Source organism: Tyto alba, unplaced genomic scaffold, assembly GCF_018691265.1.
Source record: "Tyto alba isolate M040663 unplaced genomic scaffold, T.alba_DEE_v4.0 Super-Scaffold_19, whole genome shotgun sequence".
Lineage (NCBI taxonomy): Eukaryota > Metazoa > Chordata > Aves > Strigiformes > Tytonidae > Tyto > Tyto alba.
Genome location: NW_024881281.1, coordinates 4,413,111 through 4,433,178, shown reverse-complemented (window position 1 = coordinate 4,433,178; position 20,068 = coordinate 4,413,111). Strand labels below are relative to the sequence as shown.

The 20,068-nt window shown below is 52.3% G+C and overlaps 3 protein-coding genes across 5 annotated transcripts in view; 2 read left to right on the top strand and 1 right to left on the bottom strand.

Moving 5' to 3' along the window:
• The first annotated feature begins 231 nt into the window (after nt 1–231).
• On the top strand, nt 232–3,728 carry GEMIN4 (gem nuclear organelle associated protein 4). Its single transcript, XM_042791546.1, has 2 exons — nt 232–302; nt 419–3,728. The coding sequence occupies exons 1-2, from the start codon at nt 293–295 to the stop codon at nt 3,619–3,621; spliced, it is 3,213 nt and encodes a 1,070-aa protein (XP_042647480.1). The 5' UTR covers nt 232–292; the 3' UTR covers nt 3,622–3,728.
• Nucleotides 3,729–4,163: 435 nt separating this feature from the next.
• Nucleotides 4,164–10,212, bottom strand: TLCD3A (TLC domain containing 3A). The gene is made up of 5 exons (XM_033004749.2): nt 9,904–10,212; nt 9,264–9,347; nt 6,976–7,189; nt 6,684–6,779; nt 4,164–6,218 (listed from the first exon to the last, which is right to left on the bottom strand). The coding sequence occupies exons 1-5, from the start codon at nt 10,023–10,025 to the stop codon at nt 5,949–5,951; spliced, it is 786 nt and encodes a 261-aa protein (XP_032860640.2). The 5' UTR covers nt 10,026–10,212; the 3' UTR covers nt 4,164–5,948.
• The window catches only part of VPS53 (VPS53 subunit of GARP complex), a 69,868-nt gene continuing 59,298 nt past the window's right edge, over nt 9,499–20,068 (top strand). Inside the window, exons 1-4 of one of the 3 annotated variants that reach the window (XM_033004748.2) lie at nt 9,499–9,707; nt 13,244–13,324; nt 14,432–14,481; nt 15,308–15,374. In XM_033004748.2, coding sequence (XP_032860639.2) covers nt 9,534–9,707; nt 13,244–13,324; nt 14,432–14,481; nt 15,308–15,374 — 372 coding nt within the window. In that variant the 5' untranslated portion in view covers nt 9,499–9,533. Of the gene's footprint in view, nt 9,708–10,302; nt 10,440–13,243; nt 13,325–14,431; nt 14,482–15,307; nt 15,375–20,068 lie in introns of those variants that run through there. The other 2 variants (XM_042791435.1, XM_042791434.1) reach the window with 2 other exon arrangements.

The following is a 20,068-nucleotide window of genomic DNA, read 5'->3' as shown; positions in this document are numbered from 1 at the left end:
TTGGGCTCTCTTAATTGGGCTCTCTTAATTGGGCTCTCTTAATTGGGCTCTCTTAATTGGGCTCTCTTAATTGGGCTCTCTTAATTGGGCTCTCTTAATTGGGCTCTCTTAATTGGGCTCTCTTAATTGGGCTCTCTTAATTGGGCTCTGTTTTCCTGCGCACAAATTACCGGGCGGGGAGCGGCGGGCAGGCGGGCGCCACCTCCGGACCGCCAGGGGGCGCTGCGGGAGGGGCGGGGATACCTTCCCTGACGTCAGAGCGCGCCAGTCGCGGGTCGGTCAGGCCGCCGCCATGGAGCCCGGTGGGTGCGGGAGCGGGGGGGAGCGGGGCCGGGGGCTGGGGGGAGGAGGAGGGAGGGGCGGGGGGCGGGCGGGCGGCGGCCCACGGCCGGGCCGTGGTAACGGTGTCTCCACGCAGGGCCGTGGGGCGTGTGCGAGGAGACGGCCATCCTGCACGGCGGGTTCCTGCTGGCCGCCCGGCTGACCCAGCCGCGGCCGCTGCGGGAGCTCTGCAAAGCCGACTGGCCACTCGTGGGACCCCCCATCACCGACGCCCTGGGGGAGATCGGCGCTCGCTGCCCTTCGCCGCTGCAGCACAGCCTCTGGAAGAAAGAGGCCGTGGCCATCGTCTGGGCTAAAGTCCTACTGCCAGGCCCACCGGCCGCCTCCCTGGACCAGGGGTGGAAGGAGGATGGCTTCTTCTCCGTGGGCAGGATGATCCCCGACGTTAACCACACTGTCCTCTTCGAGCTGGTCAAGGCCCTCGACGTGCCCCGGCTCTTCGTGCAGCTGCTGCTGGCGCTGCCCCAGGATGTGTGCCAGAGCCAGCTGGAGCGCTTGGTGGAGTACATCGCCAGTGAGACGTCCCCGTCGGACATCAGGTTTTTTTTGGATGTGTGGTGGGAGGTGATGAAACACAAGGAGGGACCGGAAGACACGACAGTTTCAGCGTTCAGCGCTCTCATACGCCAGCATGGGTGCGAGTCCTGTTTGGATGATGGTCTCCAGCCCCCAAAGAGGTTCAAGGGTGACCCTGGCTCTCTGAGTGGCCCCCCTGCTGCCACCAGCCTGCTCATGGTCCTGATAGAGGGGTTAAAGCAAACCTACAGGAGCATCACCCTGCCCCACGTGAGGTGCTATGCCTTGGCCAACATGCTGGAGCTGCTCTCTGTGTTCACGAAGCTAGAGCCAGAGGGCAGCCCCCTCCCTGTCGCAGAGTACCTGGACAAGGTCAGCTCTGTGATCAGCCTCTGGACCAGCAACACCGAAAGCCGGTTCTACCACAGGGCGCTGGATGAGAAGGTGAAGGAAGCAGAGAGAAGCATGAGCCTCCTGCCCATGGCCAAGCTCTCTCGTGAGGAGCTCTCTGTTGGCTTGGACTTTCTCTGCAGTTTGTTGCACGCCTGGGGAGAAGAGCTGCAGGGTACCCTGCAGAGCTCTGAGCAGCTCTGCTATGAGAGCTACCGGCTCCTGGAAACTCTTACCACCTTTGGGAAGAACCTGGTTTCTTTTTCGGAGACTAGAGACCTGGGTGAGGATGAGACACGCGTAGTGTTAGAGCTGACACAGATCACCAAGGACTTTCTCACAGAGATCAGTGCCAGCCTGAAGATCAAAGATTTGGACACTAGGCTTGTGTCTTCAGTTGCCATGACAATCATTGAGCAAAAGCTGGACCGGCACACGGAGATGTGCTCCATTTTTGCTTCTGAAAAGACCTGGGCCTTTTCAAAGGACTGGGTTGACTGCCTTGTGAAAAACAAAGCTCTCTTCCAGAAACCAGAGCTAATTTTGAAATTGCTGGAGATGTTGGTGGACTTTGCCCTGTCCCACCAAGACAAGGAGGGCCGAGAGTTGCAGATGCAAGTGACCAAAGCCATCATGGAATGTTACACGGAGCTTTCACTAACCGACAAAAACAAAGTGATCTCAGGTGTCCTGGCATCCTGGGGTGGAGCAGGTCTGTCCCTGAACTTGCAGGTTGTCATGGAGGGGTTCCAGGAGGATCTGAATGTGACTTTTAACCAGATCACAAAGAGTGTGTCTGATGAAGGCCTGACCAGGGCTGTGGCTTCTGTGGCCAGGCTCACGCTGCTGCACCCCGAGGCCACAGTGAAGCAGGTTTGTAATCTTGCTGTAGTCAACCTAGGAGCACACCAGTTCCTCGCACAAATCCTCTGCTCCTTCCCAGCACTGAGCTTCCTGGAGACCCACAATGATCCAGGCAGGCCACGCAGCCTGGTGGTGAGGTGTCTGGAGGAGGCAGTATGGGGGAAGCTTTCCACTGTGAGGGAGGAGGAGCAGTTCCTTGAGTTCCTGGCCTTTCTCATGCAGCCAAACTCAGCTGCCCCGCTTGTGTCATCTGCAGATGTGACCAAAGCCTTTGTCCTTCCCTATTTGAAATCCAACTGTGCTCAAATTGAGCTGAGCCTGCAGATCCTCAGTAAGGTTTTGGGGATACAGTCCTGTTCAGGAGAGCACTGGATCAAGTCCTGTCACCCATTCCCGCTTCTCCTCAGCCTCTGCAAGCTTCTAGATGGTTACACAAAGTACTGGCATCAGCCCAGAGACCAGTTCTTCCCTTCGCTGGAGACCAAAGACCTGATACTGAACATTCTCTGCCAGCTCTGTGAGTTGGTAAGACCAGAAACCATCCCCTCCCCTGAGCTGTGGGTCCAGTCGCTGGCTTGGCTTCACAGGAAGGTGGCATCACTGGACTGGACCATTGGTCTCCGACTGAAGAAGCTTTACGGAGAACACTTCAAGAACGAGGTCCCGGCAACACTGTTTGAGATCTGCACTCTTCCTGAGGATGAGTGGACATCCCAGCCTCTGCCAGCTTACGGACCGGGCAGCGGGCTCCTGGCATGGATGGAGTGCTGCTGCGTGTCCACAGCGCTCAGGGAGACGATGCTGATGCTCCTCATGGTCAACGTAGACAACCCTGAAGAAGTGAATCTTTTCAGCAAAGGGTTCCTGGTGGCCCTCATTCAGGTCCTCCCTTGGTGCAGCCACGGTGAATGGAAGAGGCTCACGCACGTGGTCCAACACCTGCTGCAGAGGCAAGTCTTGCACGTGCCGTACACGCTGGAGTACGTGCAGTACATGCCCCTGCTCAACCTCCGGCCTTTTGCCTGCTACCTCCAGTTCTCCGTGCTCTTCTTGCGGGGCTTCCAGCTCCTCTGCAGCTCTAGCTGTTCCACCTGGCTGCCGAAAGAAGCTTGGCTCCACGTGGTCCAGCTCTACTGCGGCAGCCTCACAGACCTGTTGGGCTCTGTCAAGAGCGCCGCGGGGCCCTCCTCGCACCCTGCCGAGGACGGGACCTCCACGCAGGAGGTGTCCTTCATCTGCATCCAGATGTTCTGCCACCTGCTGCACGTCGCCGCCATGCTGCCGGACAAGGGGTGCAGCGAGCCGCTGGTGGTGGTGGCGTTGGAGATCCTCTCGCAGTACGAGACGTTCAGCAGCGCCGATACGGCCCCCAGCAACACGCTGCGGAGAGCCAACGAGAGGCACTTCCTGGCATCCATCACGGACAATGTGGGTGACAAGGCGCTGCGCAGCACCCTCCTACAGAAGCTTGGCAAGCTGGGAGCCCGTTCAGCTGGGGAGCTGGCTTGAAAAGCTGGAGAGGGCGACAGAGGAGATCCCTGACCCAGCCTCAGGGGATCCCTTACATGGAAAGTTGTAAGATCTGTAATAAATTCTATCTATTTTTCTCTTTTGAACTTCTTTCCCCACTGCTGTGTTTTCTTCCAACATGTCTGAGCAGTGAAGGGGCTGTGTAAAAATGGGTGGGAACAACCACTCTTTAATTTTCCAGCAGGAATAGCTGTGGACACAGCTGTTCCTGAGCTGAGCTGCTGGTCCCGTGGCTCCAGCCCTGCCTGCTGGCAGTCTGGATTTATACAGAAAGCTCCGCAGCCTCTGGCATCAGGGAAATCATTTCCCTGCCGCTAGCCCTTTCCTAGTCCTGGGCGGATTGCTGGGTTCGCCACGTGCTGCCAGAGGCCAGGAAGCAAGTTGGGTGAGTTCAGGACGAGCAGAAACCTTTGGAAATAGGTGTGTGTTGCTCCTGCCCGGAGGTGGGGGTGCAGGGGTAGCCCTGTGTGTTAACACCCCCCCACACCCAGAAATGAATGGCATGTGGGAGAGACATCCAGTGGTGTGACTCAGAAAGGAAGTCTTTATTGGTCTCCTGATAGTAAATAGGGCAGTGTTAGTGCAAACTGAGATGCCTCACTGGCTTTTTTTTTTTTTTTATCGTCCTTACATAAGGCACATTATTTGCAATGAAAACAGCAAGATACAAACGTCTGTAACAGGTTGCAAGCGGTTTATAACATCAGCTGGTCTCGATTGTTAATGTAACAGTAGTGTTTCTGCAATAACTGACTGCATGGTGGAAGAGGCCCTTTAGTTCACTCTTTCTAGAATATAGCCGTGGCTGGGACAAGATCCGACACCCAAAAGAACCAGGTCTCCCAGAGCTCAACTGTTGTTTTTAGACAGAATGAAAGGCACGGAGTGCCCCCACGTCTACTGGTACGCTACCTGCCCTGGAGCAGGGGACCCCCAGGCCAGCGTGGGAAGCTGCAGGGATGAGGTGGCTGCCCTGGCTTGTGCTGGCTCCAGGGAAGGAACTGAGCTGCTGCTGACTGACTTGCACACACCTGCAGGGCTTCTGAACCCTGTGATGCAGGGAGAGCCATAAAGCCTGGCCCCACTTTTCTGTGGCTGCAGGTGGAAATGGGCTGAACTGGTGAAGGACACAGTTCAGCACCTTGGTCTGGGGTGACCCAGTTCCCTCCGTGGCAGACCTTGCCTGGCAGGGGAGTAGGGATGGACCGTAAACCAGAGCTGAGGTTGTACTGGTACCCATGGGGTGCTGCCAGGGCTGCTGGTGTTGGCTGGAGGGAGAACAGGGCAGGGTGTGCCAGCTGAGCTTTCAGATATCCACTATGGGGATGCTATGTGGATAAAAGCAACCGGAGTTAGAGGAGGGGGTTGAGAGTTGCATCCCCTGCCAACAAAGGGCTCTGCATAGTGCCCCCAGCCAGGGATTTACCAGTCTCCTGTCCCCATCCTGCCCTTCTCCCATGGGTGCTCTGCCCTGCTGAGACAGCATAACCCTTCCTCTAGCCTGGTGTGAGCTTCTCTCCCCCCCAACCTGCCGGGGACACCAGAGCCCCCCTCCCCTGGGACTGTCAGCCACAGACACCAGAGTTGTAGTGAAAAGCACCTTTGGGTTAAAATGGAGTCAAACGAGTTGGAGCCCAGCAGCAGTGGGAGGTAAGAGGCTGAACGCGGCTGTAGTGTAGAGGCGAAGTCGGTAAAGGTCAGGAACAGGCTGTGCAGAACCGTGCTGCAGCCCCGGGGCCTGGCTCTGCTCTCAGCCGGAGGCTGTAAACCAGAGCCGGAGGCGCGAGTCGGGGCTGCGGCAGGTCTGGGACTCGACTCCCCCAGTGCTGGTGCGTGGGGCTGGGCCCGCTCCAGCATCACCTGTGGGCTGCAGGCTCCTCCGTGCCTCGCCGAGCTCCGTGCTGGTGTCTGGTGTCAGCCCTGAAAGCTGCGGGGGGGTGGGTGAGGGGGTGGCGTGGGGGGTGTAACAAACCCCTCTCGTGTAACCGTTAGTTCGGTGCTGAAGCAAGGACCGTTGTGCTTGCGGGCAGACCTCCTCCTCGCTGGCTCCTGCCCTGGCTCCCACGGGTGGGAGGACACAAGGCGCTGGAGCGGCGTGGGGCAGGAAGCCCTCCTAGCCCAGGCTGGCGCTGCCCGGCACGGCGGTGGGGATGGCGAGGCTGCTTCCAGCTAAAACAGCCCGGTGGCATCGCCGCTTCCACCGCTCCGCTCCTGCGCTGACAGCGAAGGCAGAAGAGCCCGGGGTGGGGTGCGGTGGGGGGGCTGACCCTCTTCCAGCCCCCACGCTGGGCTGCCGCTGCCAGCCGTTATCTGCTCTTGTCGGTGGGCGAGCGGCCGTAGAGCCGGGCGGCTTTGCGGCAGATGAGCCTGAACCAGTAGAGCTGGGGGGCGATGAGGGAGGCGTTGGCTATGTTGCAGTGCAGGGGGATGCGGAAAGGCACCATGTAAATGGGGATTCCCACCTGCCTGGCGTAGGCCCCGTACATGAAGGGGAAGAGGAGAATACGGCAGAGGAAGAAGGTCACCAGGATGAGGATCCCGTTCACCTTGTGCAGGAGGGTGTCCTGCATTTTGAGCTGGGGAAGGAAGGAGGTGAATGTGGGGGTGAGCAGCACCCCATTTCTCCCTTGGGCACTGTGCTGGGAGCATGGAGATGGGCACACAGGAGGTATGGATGAGGGGGAGTGTTCTGGAGGGAGCAGGAAAGCTGGGTGGGAAGGGATGGGGGGGGCAGAGGGCTGGGGCAGGAGGGAGTGTGGTGCAGGGGCATGTACAGACAGGAGGGGGCAGCACCAGAACGCGGCACAGCCCCCAGTTTGGGATTCCACTGGGAATGCTGCTTACTGGGGGAAAGGGACAGGAACCTAACAGGAGGCTGGGGGGAACTCGGGGGGGTTACAGCTGTGGGGCTGCCCCCCTCCGAGACCCCCAGCCCAGCTGCCTTGTGAACAGGGGCTGATGGAGAAGGGCAGCCTGGGGCAGGGAAAAGGTACAAACTGCTGTGGGGTCCCCAGACCCGAGCCCCGTCCCTCCTCACCTACCTGCATGAGGATTTTGCCCAGCGATACGAAGGGCGTGCTCAGCTCTGCAATGAAGATGCAGCCCACGAAGAAATCCCCCAGGTCTCCCCTGAAGTGCTGCAAATAAAGCCAGCGGTGAGCATGGGGCCCTCATGGAGAGGTGGCCAGGAGCCACCACCGAGCATCTCTAAGGGGTTCATGGGCTCCTGACCAGCACAGATGCTTTGCCAGACCCAGCCTTGACTGCAAACCCTTGTAGCCACGCGAGGTTCCTCCCGGGCTGGGTTTCACAGCAGCTGTGCCCAACCCTTACCTGGGTGATGGGGGTGAGCACGATGAGGATGAAGAGGTGGTGGGTCACCATTAGCCGCTCCTGCAGGAGGAAGCTCCACACGCTGGCCAGCGAGTGCTTCTTCTCTGCAACTCCCCTCTCCAGGCTCTTGTGCCAGTGGCAGAGGTACATAACGTAAATGTCATAGGTCATGTAGGGAACGAGGACCCAGATGTACTCCACGGCCAGCCAGTGCCTAGGGAAAGGAGCAGCACACACAGGGGCATCGCAACCGCTCTGAGCGCCGCGCGATGCTCTAGAAGCTGGAGGAGAGTCTCTAGGTCTGAAATGGAAGCGGCGGGTTTTGAAGCTGATGGTAAGCTGAGAGGTGTCAAAATTGAGCTTGATTTGGCTCACCAGAGAAAAGGTACTTGGTACGCGTGGAGGACGCCTCCTCGGCGCTGCTCCCGCTTCGCGCTCGGCCGTGCCAGGCACAGAGCTCGGCCCAGCCAAGCACAAACACGGCACTAGCGGGAGGATCTTGATTAGCCCCACAGCTGGGTGTTTGCCGTGCGGGCCAGGGCCACAGCACCACTTGGGATCCAGCACTAATCTGACGTCTTTGAAGCAGGTATTCTTCTCCCCTAAGCCCTGGGATGCCCAGAGCTGACACTTGGTACGAGGAAAACTCCAGAACTGTGTCCCTTCTGCCTGCCACACTGCTTCCGCTGGCTGCCTAACCTGGGGAGCGTTTGGAAAGCACCTGGAGATCTCTGAGTTAATTAAAGATGCCTGGCATGGACGTCAGAGAGTGAAGTGCAAAATATCTAATATAAGCAATAAACCCCCGTGAGACGTTTGTCTGTTGGGAAATAATGGCAGGCAGCTGCCTGTTCCCAAAGCATGTCAGAATTCTGCTTGCACAATCCAGACAGCAGCAAGCCCTGCTCTGCAGGGACACTGGGCTCTGTAAAAAGTCCTGAGTGAAATCACACCGAATGGAAAAAAAAAAAAAAAAAAGAAAAAAAACAACACCTTCCGCTACTGCTTAAAGAAATATAGCTTGAGGCCCAAATAAATCTGCTCAGGCTCGTCTGCCATCTTGAGAAAAATGTTGTTGCCCGCATTCCTATTTCAGATAAAAAGATGTAAGTGATGTAAATCAGTGAGGGGAAGTGACCAGCTATTGTGTTTGCAAAACTTGCCCAGGGTTTCGGAGGGCAACTATAGTGCCAGCAATACAATGATTGTCTGCCTGTGTAAATAAATTGGCAAATTTTACTGCAACCTTTGTGATGCTTCCTGGCTCTCTGTCTTGCTGTCATTCTCCAAGGCCTTCCCTGCTGAGCACTGGGCTGTATTTCCTTCAGATTCAAAGAAAATCTAGGTCTCTGACCACAAAGTTTTTGCACGGAGAACACCCAGGCAAGCACGCAGCTTTGGGGAGGAGGGCTGCTGTCAGCACCTTTCATCTGTGTGGGTCTGGGATTTATCATATACCTTATCTATACAGCAGATATTTACTTTAGAGCAAAAAGGGTAACTTATTTGACTGTCTGGGTTAAGCAGGACTCAGCAATTTGGATAGATCTTACTATCTAGAGCAAGATAGGATGTTTCACGACTGTGTATTAGACGCAAGTCCGCAATGACTGAGAGAGCAGCCCTCCCTAAAAATCACCCTAAAATCTGGTGTGTGACAAATTTCAGCTCAGCGTAATTATATTCTTCCCTCCTACAATTTTCTCTGCTATTCTGGATAATAGCTCTGTTTTTAAGTCCTCTGACCCAGATTGCACTATCACTCCTGCCGAGAGCCACTTCTGGGGCAGTTTATCTCGGAGCATTGCGGACAAGGTGATGTGATTTTCCTTCAGAGCAAACTCCACACTGATTTTCTTGTTTCTGGACTCCTTCAGAATCCATTTGGCACAGAGAAGGTGATACACCTCTAAAATCAATTCTCACTAGGTCTGCTTGACTTGTTAGCAATTTCGGCTTCCAGCCAGGAGACTCCCTACCCCTTCAGAAGCGATGATGTCTTTATTTCTTGCTCATCTATGGGCCCACGTTACAGCCCATTCTCAGAAGAAGACCCTCCGTGATGGCAGAGCAGCCCCCAGGTCTGAAAAAGCCAGCGCCTCTCAGGGGGTGTATGGCCAGCACATTGCCCAACCCTTAACCCAAAGCAGAAGAAAGAGGAACATGAGACTGGCTTTCCTCTCCCCTTTGTACGTACAAGCCTTTGGCATAAAATACTCCAGCTGCGAGCTGGCCGGGCACGGCCTCCGCATGTTCCTCGCAGGATGGCAAGGCTGTTGGACAATTACCTGTCGTACACCACATCCTTGCAGTTAAGGACAACCGTGATCCCTGATACCGTTGCCATCGTGGCTTGGACTGTTGACACCAACCTGAAACCAAGAGAGTGGAAATGGGTCAACCCCAATGTCACCCCAGAAACGCCGAGGAGCAGGGGTGGTGGCCACGACGCGGTTGCACCAGGAGAGCTGTTAGCACTTAAGACGCCTACTCCGTGCACACCCCGAAAGCCTCGTCGGGGCGAGGAGGAGCTCTGCCCCCGCACCCAGGCATGGGACATGGCCGGGGTGGCTGTGCCAAGCGCTGCCACCCGGGGACACGGCAGGGGGGTTGTTTCCAGGTCTCGTCCCTTCCACCCTCGTGGATCAGCGCCCAGTTTCCCGTGGGCAGAGGGAGAGGCGCACTCGAGCATCCCCGCTCCCCGAAGGGGTAACCGCCACCACGGGATGGGGGTACGGCCGGGCAGCGCTGCCCACGCTCGTGGGGAGTTGCCTGTCGCCGGTCCCTGCTCCCCTCCCGGTCTCGGGACTGCCGGGGGTCGGGGTACCCCACGGGTGTAGGCTCCCGCCCGGATCGCTCCCGGTCCCGTCCCACCGCGCTGGGCACCGATGGAGGTGACGGCCCGCCTCCCGCCCATCCCGCCCGTACCTGCCGCTGAGGAGGATGCGGTCCTTGAGGCTCCATCCCGGGGCGGCCCAGCCCAGTAACCGGATGCAGAGGGCGAAGAGCCCCGGGAAGAAGGCGGAGGCGAGGGCCAGCGTCCGCCACATGGGGACGACCGTCGCCGCGCTGCCTCCCGCCGCCGCTTGTCAACAGCGGGCCGGGCGGCGGGAGGGCACGGCCGGGCACGGCTGGGCACGGCCGGGCACGGCTGGGCACGGCCGGGCTCGGAGCGCACCGGCCCGGCCACCGGGACGCGCCCCGCACCGCCGGGCGGCAGGCCCCGCCTCCGCCCGGTGAAACCCCGCCCCCTTAGGGACCCCCTCCCCATAGAGACCCGCCTATTTTAATGCCACGCCCCCAAGGGGCGGTGCGACGGCGGGGTGGGTGTGTCCTGTCGCATCCCGGCGTGCCGCGCGGCCCGGAAGCGGCGGGCCGCCATGGAGGAGGACGAGCCGGAGCTGGCGGCCGGGCTGGAGGCCGCGCTGGAGTTGGCCCCCGCCGTGCAGGCCGCCATCGAGCAGGTGCGCCGGGTCGGCCCTGGCGCGGGGCCGGGCGGGGGCCGGCTGAGCCCCGAGGCGGGGCCGGGCAGGGCGGGGCCGGGTCCCTCAGGTGAGGGGCCGGGTGTGGGCGCGGCCCGGTGGCCCCTCTGAGGGCCCCGGGGTCGGCCGTGACCCTCAGCGGGCCTCGGGCTGCTCAGCCCCGGCAAGCCCCGAGTGGGCTATGCTCGGAGGGGGATGCGCCCCAACCGCCTTGGCGCGGGGGTGGAGAGCCCCTTGGCCCCGGGTCGCGGCAGTGCTGGGGGGCTGTCACCTTCCTCCGCGGTGCGGTGGCTGAGCCGGGGGTTGGCCGCAGCCGAGCGTGTCTCCTTAATCACTGGCCGCTGAGGGACACGGGGCGTTGGCTGCTCTCTGTCTCCTAACTGAATGCTGCTACTTGGGATATAAAGTCTCTTAATGGAGTCGCAAAAAGCCTGCAACTCAGCTGAAGTCAGGGTAGTCTGAATGTCGTGGCTTGACTTGTGTGATCGATGTGTTCCAGCCCAAGTCTTTCAGTGTTCCCTGAAACCTTTTGTGGCACTTGGAGAGACCGCAGGAACCCAGGGTAAAATCATCTGTGTGGTGGAGTCTGTGACTGAGCTTGCACTGACTTCAGCCAACCCTTCTGTCTGAAGAGCTCTTTCTTGTCGTAGAAGTCAGTGGACAGCAACAGGAACTGTCTCTCAAAGCATCACTCAAATACATTTCCACACTGTCTTGAGTGTCGAGGCTTGTGGATCACTCCTGGTGGCTCTCAAAGAACTAGGGCCAACCGTGGGAGCTGGCACAGCATCCCGGGTGAGTCCAGCACCAGAAGGTGAGGAGGGTAGCGCAGTTTCTCTGTGGGTCCTGTGCCAGCTTTGCAATATTATCACTCCAAAGAAAGAGACACCCCAGGTACTCTATATTTGCATGAGATTGGCACACCTGGCAGTAAACCATTGAGTAATTTTTCCTGAAACTTTGAGAACTGCTAAATTAAATGTCAGCTTCTAAAGGAGACCTGGAACTTCTCCAGAAGAGTCCTCTAGCTTTGTAGAGCCTGTATATTTGAAAGCCAGAGAAGCTTGTTGTGATTTCTGACATTGTTGTACAACCAAAGAAGAGTTACCTAATGTCATTTTTCATCAAGCACAAAACATCTCTTCAAGGTAGAACTTGCCTTTTAGAGACAGTCTTGAGGTTTTGAGCAGTGGAGAGTCCACCACACCCTTGTCTGAATTATTTTAACAGGCAATAAGGCTGTAGGCAGATATTCACATCCTGAGCAAGGGGAGATGTTGAGGATGACACTGCCTCTTCTCTTCCATTGTTTCCTCATTGGCACTTTCCAACCCAAGAATCCTGTCATTCCTTTGAGTGTTCCTTAATTAGCTTTGGGCAAAACCTGCCAGGTTGTGGTTAAATGAGCAGAACTGGCTCAGGTGACTTCTGCCGGCAGTAGGGAAGGGAGCACACCCAGACTGGTGCCCCACCAAACGTGGGATAGTAATTTCTGGTTAATGGGTTGTGGCAAAGACCTTGGAGTAGCAACTTCCTTAACTGGTGCAGCAGCCTGCAGCACTGGTCTCTAGCTGCAGGCTGAGTGGAGTTCCTGACTAGCCTTTATCTTCCATCCCACCCCTTTCTTCATCAGCTCTTAATCCCTGTGGAGATTTGGGGTTAGTTGAAACCGCAGTTGTGAGCCCAGGACAGGCTGGTTGTGATACTGCAACTATGCTCTTAAGATGCTCTGACATTAGTCCATCTTCCTCACTCGAGCACAGCCTCATGCATATTTAACTGCTGCCTGCTTCTCCTTGGCCGCAGGAGTAACGTTGGGGGAAAGCTGCTGAAGAGGCCCGTTTCAGGGAGAAGTTGCTTTCCTTTAAATAGTCTCACAAAAATCACAGCTTATACGCTGCAAAAATGTGTAAAACATGTGAGTGCTGCATGTGCCCAGGTAACGCAGGTTTCCATGAAGGCTTTCAGGTGAAGGGTGGGGGTGATGGTGCAAGGTGAGCTACGCGTTTGCTAGGCAGGGTTTTGACCATGGAGCGCAGAGCTGGTGGCTGTATAAATATGGAACAAATATAGTAGCAGAGAAGGGAAAGGAGCATATTTTAGTCCGTGGGGAGAAAAAGCAAAGCCTGCCAGGCGCGTTTGTATCGTTTGAGCTACTTCTGAGGAGAGATGAGATCTGTTTGCACCACAGCTGCTCTTTTCCCTTTCCCTTGGGTAGGAATAATAATTCAGCTGATTCTGTTTCTCTCCATCTTTTTCATGTGAAAGTGGCAAACCCAGCTCTCCAGAGAACTTGTACAACCATTTCTTAATTCATCATGTTTCCTATTACGCAGCTGTGAAAAACAAATCCTCCATCTCTCACCACGGGGCCTCACAAAGCCCAGGCAAAGAGAAGGGCAATGCCTCAGCGCAGGGGTTCATTTCCAGACAATGGCAAAAGCACCAGAATGGTTTAGGATGCATAATTAATGGCTCATGTGTCTCAGGAATTCCTTGCACGTGATCGATTGTGCTGGGGCTGTATGTGGAAGCATGCATGTATATTGTCTGTGTTTACTCAGGCTGATATCCACAGGAATTTTAATAGTTTGGAGATCTACGGAGCAGGTAGCTGCTTTACTCCTGTTCAGAGGCCTGACTGCTCTCTGTGCATGCTTGTTAGGACAATGCTATGAAACACAATCAGAAGTGGTTGCTGAAGTACTTAAAAGTAGTAGATACTGTGTAAAGTTACAGAAATTAACAGTGGTGTATTGTTGATTTGTTTTCTTCCCTCTCTTCAGGTATTTCCAAGCCAAGATCCACTGGACAGAGCAGATTTCAATGCTGTGGAGTATATTAATACTCTCTTTCCCACTGAGCAAGTAAGTAGTGCTCACAACACAGCCCCCTTGGAACGAGGGGTAACCTGATAGTAAATGACTGAAGGCATGTTTAAACCTGTACCCAAGCCTCTTCCTTTTAACAGTAGCACGGGTAGTAAGACTATAACAATAATCACTTCTTAAATTCGCATCTCACAAGATTCACTGTCATTATGTAGTTTCTTTCTATCCAAAGTGCTTGCTGCATTAAAAGTCCTGCTTTGATCTGTAGAAATAAATCAGTTTTCTATATAGAGATTTCTCTTGCAGTGCATTTCATAGCTTGCCGTGTATTAATCATTGGTGAATCCTCAGGGGTTTCAGCCAAATAAGGCAGGTGTTGCCTGTGAAATGTCACTGGAGAGTCATCCGTGTTTGAAACCTATTGTTTCTTTTGAGTCTTAAAGAACGAGATTGCTCATATCTGTACTTTGTCTTCCCCAAATCAGCTGCAGGGACAGTTTTGGACTAATATATTGCAATAAGGAGGTGTTTCTTCAGCTGAAGATTGGGTTGTGAGGCACCTCCAATGCTTACCACGTTTAAGATCCTCTGCAGCACTGGCTTTTTTGGCTTTCAGTTGTTTCTAGTTAGTTTGCCGGTGATGCTGGCTTGGCTTTTTTCCCCTCTGTGGTAGTGAAGAGCTGTTTCCCCTGCAGTACCCCCACTACAGCTCCGGCAGCAGCCAGACCTCCTCCACACCGTGCTGGGTGTCGGGGCTCTGCAGGAGGGTCTCTGCGCAGGCCAAGGCTCTGTCCCCGTTGCCCACTGGAGGTCACTGTCACCACAGCATTTCGGGAGCAGTTCTGCTGACAAGGCAGGGCTTGGAGCACCCTGCTTGCTCAGGGCTGGGTGGGAAGTGGGGAGCTCCTGGCACCCGCAGGGCTGCACCCTGGCCTGCCCTGTCCTTCGTGCCTCTTCGTTATGTGACCTGAGAAGCAGCTAAGTTGCCATGTGTCTCAGTTCCTCCATCTCTATAACAAAGTGATTGCTCTCCTCTTTGTAAAGTGCCATGCATGAGAAAGTGTTAGGTATCACAGCTGATGTGTATCACAGTAAAAGGGTCCCCATTTCACTTCTCCTTGTTTTTTTTTTTTCCTGTCGTAGTCTTTGGCAAACATCGATGAAGTTGTGAACAAAATCAGATTGAAAATAAGGTAAGTATTTTTCCATTTCATTGCATCTCAGGTGGCGACTAGTCGGGTTGTCACCGAGGCTTCATAAATACACCCTTTGTGTTATAGCTGATAGGAATTAATTTGCTTAAATAGCATGAATAGAGTCAGTCTTAAGTCCAGTAGTGGGACAGGGACAAAAATGACTCCCTGTAATTATAATTCTTTTTTATACTTTGTCCCTATTGTATAATACATGCCTTTCAGGTTATTTTAGCCGATGGGTTGCAAAATAGACCTTTGAAAATGCAATGAACTAAGAATCAACAAGTACCAAATTTTAGTACAGTCTGAAGGCTGAGAGAACAAACTACCCAGAAGATCTAGTTGCTGAAAATTTACTCTGCTAGTGAGGCCAAAATAGCAGTTGTAAAACCTCTCATTTTGTATTTTTTTTTTCATTATCACTATTGGTACTAAAAGTACAAAATAAATACAAGTGTGCAGGAAATACATTTTCTGCAAAGTCTGGCATTACCAACCGTTACCAAATGGTTGAGACAGCACTTTAATATGTGGAAATGAAAACAGACAAGGAAATGAAAACTGACAATATTGCTTAAGGGAAGAGAAATGCAAGAAGCCCTGATTAATTTAAGAAATGCATTTTTATTTTTGCAACAGGAGTTTTAAATGATGTAAGATAGTGATGTCCTACAGAGAAAGAGTGGGGGAAAAAAAAGTGAGTTTAGCATTGGTAGCACCAGCTTTTTTATTTTAAATCTGTTCTGTAGCTCTCAAGGTTCCCACAGTTGTTTGGGTCAGGCACATAGAGAATGAGTTTGACATTATAGATTCTTTTCTCCAGGAGGTTGGATGACAGCATTCGAACTGTAGTGAGAGGACAGACCAACGTGGGACAGGATGGCAGGCAGGTATGTGCATCTCATCTCTGGTAATGCCAGGGGTTCTCCTCTTGTGATGCTAAACTGAGAAATGGCTCTGGCAGGCAGGAACCCGGTCTCATCGTTAGGGAGGTGTTTCTGCTGTCTCTTACACCAACGGCTTTGCGAGCTGCTCACTGAACATCTGTCCTAGCCTGATTTCTGGTCACCCTCCAAAGGGAAGTGAACGAGAGACTGATTTGAAAATGAAAAGCAAAACGAGGAGGCTTGCGGGTGTGCCACTCTGAAGCTAATGATAAAATGAACAGGATTAAATAGGTACAAGCACATCTGCTACTGAGTAAGGATCAATAAAAGGCTATTTAGCCTTTATTAGTACCCTGAGCTGCTAGTGACTAAGCTGGCCGGCTGACTGCCAGTTCATCTTGCATGTCTTATTTAGCTATCAGGTTTTCACTTGTCTTTTGCTTGGCGTACAGTATTGAACAGCACAGCCATGGCGGCAGTGCTTGTGAACACTGAGCTTCATCCCCATGTTATCTGATTTTGAGGTATCACTTAGTGCTGCTGTATTTCCTGTGTCTGTTCTGTTTTAGGCCAGGAACATTAATGCCCTGAATCGTCAGTCAGGCTGCTCTCCTCAGTGTCAGCACTGACTCATCTTTTTAATACTAGATTTAAGACTAGTTTGCTGGGATGGGGTAGTCATTCCCTCACCAGCATGGCTGGTTGTATTTTCCACTTCTTAATGGAGAGTGGCCATTGGCATATATTTCTAATGCTACCTCTGCCACAGAGTCTGCGGCCTTGAGTGAATTATTTAACTTATCTATGCCTTTGTATTGCTTTACAAAAACATGTGAGATGCTTACCTTTCCTAGCAGAACTAGTTTAATGCTTGCATGGTTGCCTGAGTACTGCTATTAAATTGGGGATGTGCTTGGGATGTGGCATACCTAGGAGTGGTGCTGCCTGTAATCACTGTGCAGGGATGAGTCAAGAAGTCAAGTGGGAAGGCAATTACAGAAATTGAGGAGGGAGTGGAAACTAGTGCAGTAATTGGAGAGTTTGGATATGATTGGAAAGCTGGTACTGTTGTAGCTTTTGGGTGCTTTGGGGCCCATTGTTTGGTGCTTTTGGGCCCATTCAAGGTGACAAATTTGAATTCTCAGCTGTGCCTGAGAACTGCCCAGAGTGTCTCAGGACTTGCAGGTCCCAAGGATGAACATGGTGAGAGGTGAACAAAAGCAGTGCTGCGATCAGCTGTGCTTGCAGGATAACAAAAGTGTCTCTGTGCTACGGAGATTCGACGAGCTTTGTTTAGAGCTTTGCCTTATGTCTGTGCTTTCTCACTCTTTAAGCCCTTTGAAATCCTGCAAAGCATGTACAGGCCGACTTGGACAGTATCCTAAGTACTGCTCTGAAGTACTGGGGAGGCAGATCTGTTGTGCAGCCCTTCATTTAGTTTGGTTGTAAAAGAACCAATTAAACTCCTGTCCAAGTAAAAACCTTCAAACATGCGTGTGTACGTGGCGTGTCTGTGCAGGGCATCTTTCAAGTGGCCTGGAGCTGCAATGAATCACAAATATTCATGTATTTAGCTGTGAATTTTCCCATTTTCCCTCACTTTGCTGCTTTGCAAAGTAGAAGCAGACTTTAAGACAGATGCCAGACCTTGCAGTTGCACGGACTGCATCGGCTAAGGCCACACAGTCTTCCAGAAGCATAACAGTTGTTTAAGAAAACTTAAAGTTGTTACTTTAAGAGATCCTAGCAAATGCTGAAACCATTCAATTATTGAAAGTGTTAGTTCTCTGGTAAGAAAAATTGTTTGAGTCTGAAATGCTGCAAGCTTTTTCTTTCTGCGTTTGTAATTCACGTCCACCATTTCACACTTGTACGTGCATTTCAGATGTGAATTGCTGGAATCGGACTGTTAGAGTGGCAGGACTTGGCTGGGTCCTGGAGTTTAAAGCAGAAAAGGAGTGTCAGCAAGCTCAGGATTTGCATGTTAGCTGGTTGGAGGGACCTGCAGCGGAAGAGGTCATCTTACAGTCCTGGGGAATGCTTGAATTGCATTTCAGTTTGAGGTGAAATTTTATATTTGTCTCCCCAGAACCAGAGGAAACCTAGAAGAAAGATTTGCTGTTCCTGTCACCCCCTGCACTACTTTCTCTGAGTAGTGTATCCTGTGTGCTAGCTGGGGGAGTGAGGCAGCCTTTTTCACATGACCATCCTGTTGATACCTGATTGTGGGGGCACAGACCTTGCTTTTCACCTTCAGCCGCCTGTTCCTGTGCTGAAGAGTGCCTTTGTTTTACCAGCATATTCTCAGCGGAATCAAGGACACTTAGAAATTGTAAGTTTTTATAGAACAACAGGGCTGGCTTCTCCCACTTGGAGAGGAAGGATTTAATTTTCCAGTGTACAGTAAGAAATTGTTTTGAAACAACTGAAAGCAAGGTGCCTTTAACACAAGTCAGTGGTCTGCTAGGAAGGGAGTCAGTGCTACTGAAAGGGGCTTTTTTTCTTTATTTACCTTTTCTGGTAGGAGTTTGTAGTTTGGTCCCACAATAAAATTAGGTTCTTTCTTCTCTTGATCTTCCATGCTTATTAAATTTGTAGGAAATTTGTATCCTCAAGAGCAGTATTTCCTTGAAAAATGTGATTGAAGCATACACATGGATAGATGTCATCCTGTGAACCTCTCCCTTAGGAAGCCCAGGATGAAGATCGTTACTGCATTTTATCATAGTAACCACAACTGCAAACCACCCTTGATTAAGTAAGAAACAGCTGGCAATCAGCTTGTGCAATAGGTTTGAAACAAAACTTAAAACAAGCCACAGTGAAAAGTTGAATGTTTAGATACCTTTTCCCATTTATAATGCTTTCTTACCAACTGAGATGTCTATAGCCTGCAGTACGCAGCGCTTGCAGCGGACTAGCTTTTGAAAAAGCAATCAATGTCTTTTGACTTACTTCCATCCCTTGACACACTGAGACCTGAGAGAAACAATGCAGACTCTGTTGTGTCCTTGAATGTGTGTGCTGTAAATAAAAATGCATATGAACGCTGATGTTGTAGCTGCTTGAATTTCAATGTATAGTGAGATTGGACCTGAAAGGTGTTTTGCAAAAGCCTCTTTCCTTCAGTCACATTCTCTCCTAACAACTCGTGATACAAACTGTAATCAGCATTTGCCAGAATTGCCTGGCTGCATAGTATCAGAGCTAGAGGAGCCATTCTTGTCTGGAGAGTAAATAATAGTTTCCATAAACATATTTTCAATCTCCGACTTCCTTCCAAAGGAAACAACCCTCAGATGCAGTGGTAGAAGAAAAAAAGTTCTTGTTGAAGTCAGAGCTAAGCCAGGAGGGTGTCCCCTGCTGAGCCTGTGCTCTCAGTTGGCCGTGTTAGCTGTGCCCTGCCTGCCTTGGGTTTGCGTGGTGAGGCAGAGCTGCACACATGGGCGGTTGCCATCGTTGCTGCCCTTGCAGGTGAGGGAGCACCGTGTGCCGTGGGTACAGAAGCTGGTTCAGGAAGCTCATCTTTGGCTTTTCCATCTTCCATCAGCCTTAACTGCCAAATGCAGGGTTGGGAATCTCGTGTATGCCATGGTTTCACGTGCTGCCCAAATCACTGGGACGTGGGACCTGCCATAAACCTATCTAACCTATTTTTTTGGTAGCATGTTTGAAAACCACTGATACCAGGCAAGTTCCTAGAAGACAAACTAAGGGTATTTAGTCTTTAATAGTTTGCCTTCTCTTTGGAGAAGGGCTCACTGACCAACTGATCCCAGCAAAGCAGCTTTTCCTCTCGTGGGGAGGAGCAGTGCTTTACTGAGCCGCGTTGAGGGCTGCACCTTTGCAGCCGTCCAGGAGAGGGGAGCCCAGCCTTGGTTTTGAGACCAGGGTGATGTTTTACTGATTAGTGGTGGTGAGGGAGTGCTGGCAGCTGAGACATCTGAATAGTGCTGCGTGTTATTCTCCCAGTTAGAGCAATCTAAATCCCAGTTGGACCCAGTAGGGAATATGTAGTATACAGCTATGGGAATGTGTTCTCCATGCTCCTTAAGGAAAAGGAGACATTCGGGATAGCAAATTGAAAATCCTAATTGCAGATCCAGCCACTGTACTCCCTGTGATTGAGTCTCCTGTCCTGTCTGGCGGGTAGTGTGGCAGTGGTAGTGTTGTTTGGGATAATACTTCTGTGCTCCACCTGGGTGCTGAGATGATCGAGCAGGTCTTTGAGGCAAGTTGTAGGTATGAGAAGGATGTAAGAGTAGCTTTTTATAGACAGTCTTTAACTTTTAAACTGTTTCCCAAATAGTCTTGATCACATACACATGTTCATATAAAATAGTATTAAGGTGTCTGAAAAAGCAGATTCTGAATCTAAAAATAAGGTCGATCAAATAGATGTGGCCCCAAAAGAGTTATTTAAGCAGCTCTAAAGGCAGGAATGCTCCCTTCTCCACACAGCATAACGTTTCCCAGTTCAAAGCATCTGCCTTTTTGAAATTTTGCCCTAGAATTTCCTCCAAATGCAAAAGCCTTAAAATAGTCTGGCTCATTTGGCTTCCCCTTCCTGGTGCGATATTTCAGTAAAATCTGTAGACAATACCATGAACTTCAGAAATTATCTCACTAATGATCCTTTTATGGGAGGAAACAACAGTTGTGGGTGGAACATTCCTCTGCAGGGCGTAACAAAATTT